Here is a 4743-nt window from a genome sequence, read left to right on the forward strand (position 1 = left end):
GGCATGCATTCACCAAGTAGTGCTAGATCTATCATTTCATCTATTTGAGGAAATGTGTCACGTTTCACATTCTCCCAGCTGAAAGACCACCTAGATAGAAGATGCAGAAACCACCCGTATGTACGCACGAGTAAATAATGCAGGCGAGTACAGTMGCTCCTCGCCTTTACGGTCGCTGCCTGCGCTTTGGCAGCTGTTTTCCTGTTGCCACGGGTCATTCTTGTTGATATTTACCGGCTGCTGTGTCTGTCCTCTGCAGTCACAACACTAAAACAACCACATGGCTGGACCCCCGCTTGGCGAAGAAGGCGAAGCCCCCCGAGAAGTGTGAGGATGGCGGTATGTACTGTGAACCTCGACTCCTCTGCTCTACTTAAACACATTCTGCACAGCTCAGTCCACATTTACACAAGGCTCTGTTGCCATTTATTACACATCTATTCACGTATTTATAAAATTGTCAAATCTTCGTGCTCAGCTTGAGCTCGAAGTTGCACATAGCTTGTAAGAAATCTGCCGCCGGGGGCCTGCTTAAAGGATCTCCGGACATGTCTTTGTGTCCCCAGTTGATAATGTGGGTTTAAGTGCAGGCAGAAACAAAGAGTGGCCACGACTGAAGGAGTGGGACCCTTCAGCCTGGTTTTAATGGGTTTTTACAACAGAAAGCTTGTCAGTGCTTCTGAAAGGCAACTCAAAGCTCCTTCTTGCGTTAAGAGCTTTTCTCTCTCTCTCTTTCTTTTCTCTGTTTTTTTGCCTGATATTTTCATCAGGACATGATGTACATCGACCATTCCAGTCCACCTGCTTATTGAAAACCACAGGAATGTTCTCGAAATTGGTGCAATTTTTATTTTTTTGCTCTTTTTTTCTATACAAGTAAAAAAAAGCACTATTAACATTAAGTTAAAAGTGCTACAATTTGCAGACATGTCATAAACATTGTGCTTGTTTTTTTTTTCTCATTTGCCCAGATTACTTGCATCTTTTAGAACACAGTGACACATTATTATAATTTCTTTCTTTCTTATTGTTGTTGTTTTTTTTTTAGAGTTACCCTACGGCTGGGAGGAAATTGATGACCCACAATATGGAACATATTACGTGGAGTAAGTATAAATAATACTATTTATTTTTGATCTAATTTCCTTTTTTTCATCCCCCACCAACAGTCAGATGTGCAGTGAATATTACGCTGCTTTTATTGCCTGCTGCCAAAGGCGAAATAAGATCAATAATGTTTTTGCCCGGGCCTGTGAGTGTGTATTTGTGTCTGTATCTTTAGTAAAATCTCATGAAGTAGTGGACAGATTTGAATGAAACTCTCAGATAGTAATCATTGTGCATCTACAACTCATTAACAATTAGAGTCAGTTCCWTTTAAGATGGCAGCCACAGCTAAATTATAACAGCACACATAAAAATGATTATAACTCTGCCAGTTTTTATCATATTAAGCTCAAATGGTTTGTGGTGATAGTTGTGATCCATGCTCTGAGATCTAACTAATCTAATAAAAGCTGTTTTTAAAACTTTATCGTTAACTATTGAACTCTATGATACATTTGTCAAGAAAATATGTCATGACCCACCATGGATTTTAATGAAACTTTTAGAAAACAATCATTGAGTGTATAAATGTTTTGGCAGCCTGATGGATCAGTGGTTAACACTGATGCTTCACAGCAAGAAGGTCCTGGGTTTGATTCCCGGTTCAGACCTKGTGTCTTTCTGTGTGGAGCTTGCTTGTTTTTATGCTTGAGTGGGTTTTCTCCGGGTGCTCCAGTTTCCTCCCACAAACCAAAAATTCAAAAGGTTGTCTTCTGGCTCAGACCAGGGTTATTATAGTTAACTAAAACTAACTAAATAACGAAAACTGAAATTGAAAAAAAGATTTAGGTAATTACAATAAATCAAAACTGTAATAAAATGGAAAAAACGATAACTAACTAAAACTGTATAAACGTTTAACTAAAACTTACTGAAATTATAGGTAGAATATCATTAGTTTTAGTGTTTGTCGATTTATTTTGAGCCATGTGGATCTTTTTTTTTTCAAATCGAGTAGTTTCACATTAGCTGTGGCCGTAACACATGTTTACAGTTTGCTGCTGCTCAGCATTGCCTGACAAATGACGACAGCAAAAGTCGAGAGAAAGCGGTGACATCCACTTTGGGATTTCTTTGAATATGACTGTGAGAAAAATAAAAGCAAGTGTCGTAGTGGAAACAGGTGATAAAATAGGTGGAATATTTCTCAAGAGAAAAACTACATGAATCAAGCTAGAACAAGATGGCTGACTAAGAGTATCTTGACACGCTAGTTTCTCTCAGTAGCTCCCGTGAAAAACAAGCAACAGATAGCACTGGGTCGGAGACAACTATTGTCATCGTCCTAAAATAATCACCCAAATCCTTAGTTGACAAAATTACACAATTAATTTAGGAAGGTGTCACTATAATGGACTGTGTTAACTGGTGGCCAAATAGCTGTTGGTTAGTTAACTCACAGGAACATCACAAGCTTGAGGATGCATTGGCAAATAAACTATAAAAAAACTAATACTAGATCCAATGAAAACTAAACTAAAACTAAGCATTAAAATGCAATAAAAACTACTAAAAACGAGAAAATCCACTGTAAAACCTAAGTAAAACTGACTGAATTAAAAGAAAACAAGTCACAATGAAATAAAACTAAACTAAATTGAAAAATCCCAAACTATTATAACCTTGGCCCAGACCRCCCTTTCAAAAGATATGTGATCTCAATGGGATTTGCCTGGTTAACTAAAACTAAACTGAAATTATAAATACATCAAGAACTGATTTACTTTTTGGAGTCAACCCAATAGAAGATGACTGCCACAGTTAATTATTAGCCAAAACAGTAATAACTTGGTCAGTTTTACCCACACTGAGCTAAAATATAGTGTGGAAATAGCTGAGATTTATTTTCACCATATACTCTGAGCATTAACACATCTCTGGAGATATGGCTGTGAAATCTCTGCCATGAAATGTGGCAGACGATAAGGATTTCTTTAAATAATCTTCGCCTCCTATTATTTATTGCCAATTATGCTGACAGGAATTAATTTATTTTTTTTAAAGTGATAAAGGGATTTTGTAGACAACTCATTTTGTTTATCTTAGGTTTAAAGACTCCGAGTATGTAACCTGCGGAGAGGAAACGTTTACCTATAAGAGCCTGATAAGGATTTTTGTTGTTGTTGTTGTTTAACAGTGGGCGGCAAAATGAAACACTCTGCTGTGAACTCAACATTGATTCTGCTCTTCCAGCTTGATGCGTCAGCCAGTTTCTCTCTGTACGCATTACCGCGTGTTGTTTGTATGTGTGTTGTGTGTTTTTGTGCTCACCACTGCTGCAGGAGATGAGCAAAATAGCCATTAAGKATGGGCGGTAGAGAGAAACGGGAAGACTCTTAACTAGAACACATGGAAAGAGCAGAGCGAGGGCTGGAGGAAGTGGCYGCATGCTGTCGTGATGAAACAAAAATGGGAAGGCTCGTGTTGTTTTATTGCTCAGGCGGCAGATGAAAACCTCCCAGGTAGAAGCGACATGAGAGGGAAAGCTCGCTCTWCTTGGACAAGGAGAGTCGATGGCATATTGATGGAGCTTGTGGCTGCCAGTGTTTAGTTTGAAATGAGCTCCCTCTGAAACAATGGCCTTGGTTTGTATGCCAGGGGGACAACAAGCTGTTTACCTTGTTGTGGGAGAACAGGATGTTTCTTGCTGCTGGGGCCTCATTTTCTATGATATTAGAAAGCTAAAAAGCCGGAGTAGTTTCTCCACAGAAAGACAACATGCTTCAGTCTTTAGTTCAACTCAGTTCAGTTTTGTTTGTGTTTTTTTTTTAAATATCGCTCCAATTCACAATAAGTCGTCTCAGTTCAATTCAGATCCACAATCAGTAAATTTATTCCACTTATAAAACAATGTATTTACTTATAGTACATTATGAAATGCAAATAGGTAWACGTTACTTATCTAAGCTAGCAGATTGCGTTGGAGCTTCACTTTGTCATAACCCTCCATCCTGAGTAGCACAGAGGYGACAGTGGAAAGGAATGACTTCGTYTTAACAGGAAGAAACCTCCAACAGAACCAGGCTCAGGATGGGTGGCCATCTAAAAGATAATTATGGGATAAATCTTGTGCYAGCAGGAATTGAATTTGAAATGCTCAGATTGAATCTGAATGTGCAGAATTTGAAATTGAACGCATTGGTTTGAAAATAAATTTCACTAAATTGAAACTGAATTTCAGTTCTATAATTCAAATTTTTGTGTCACATCCTGGTCCTTGAGAAAGCCACAGGTCCACAGATTTATGTTTCACTTTGGTGAAGTTTCCCTTCTGTATGTAACAGAGTTGATGCAATCCATTGTAAAAGTGACAAAAGCAGACAAAGTTATTTTATTGTAGTGATTAATTTTACCTATACGTAGAAAATGTTACGTCATGGATCAGTCAGCAGAAGCATCTGATCAGTATGTGATCCATGATGTGATGTAAAATTTAATATTTTTTATAGGTAAAATTAATCACTGCATTAAAATAACTGTCTGGTTTGTCACTTTTACAGTGGATTGCATCATCTCTGTTACATACAGAAGGGAAACTTCACCAAAGTGAAACATAAATCTGTGGACCTGTTGCTTTCTCACGGACCAGGATGTGAAACAAAAATCTGAATTATGGAACTGAAAGTGAAAGTAGTC

General features: G+C 38.0%; 1 protein-coding gene across 1 annotated transcript in view; it reads left to right on the forward strand.

The window, feature by feature from the left end:
• magi3b (membrane associated guanylate kinase, WW and PDZ domain containing 3b) overlaps window positions 1-4743 on the forward strand; it is a 222044-nt gene that overhangs the window by 189818 nt on the left and 27483 nt on the right. The window contains exons 5-6 of the mRNA XM_014009500.1: window positions 260-339; window positions 1049-1106. Coding sequence (XP_013864954.1) covers window positions 260-339; window positions 1049-1106 — 138 coding nt within the window. The remainder of the gene's footprint in view (window positions 1-259; window positions 340-1048; window positions 1107-4743) is intronic.

The sequence above is a fragment of the Austrofundulus limnaeus genome, unplaced genomic scaffold (assembly GCF_001266775.1).
Source record: "Austrofundulus limnaeus strain Quisiro unplaced genomic scaffold, Austrofundulus_limnaeus-1.0 Scaffold59, whole genome shotgun sequence".
Taxonomy (NCBI): Eukaryota; Metazoa; Chordata; class Actinopteri; order Cyprinodontiformes; family Rivulidae; genus Austrofundulus; species Austrofundulus limnaeus.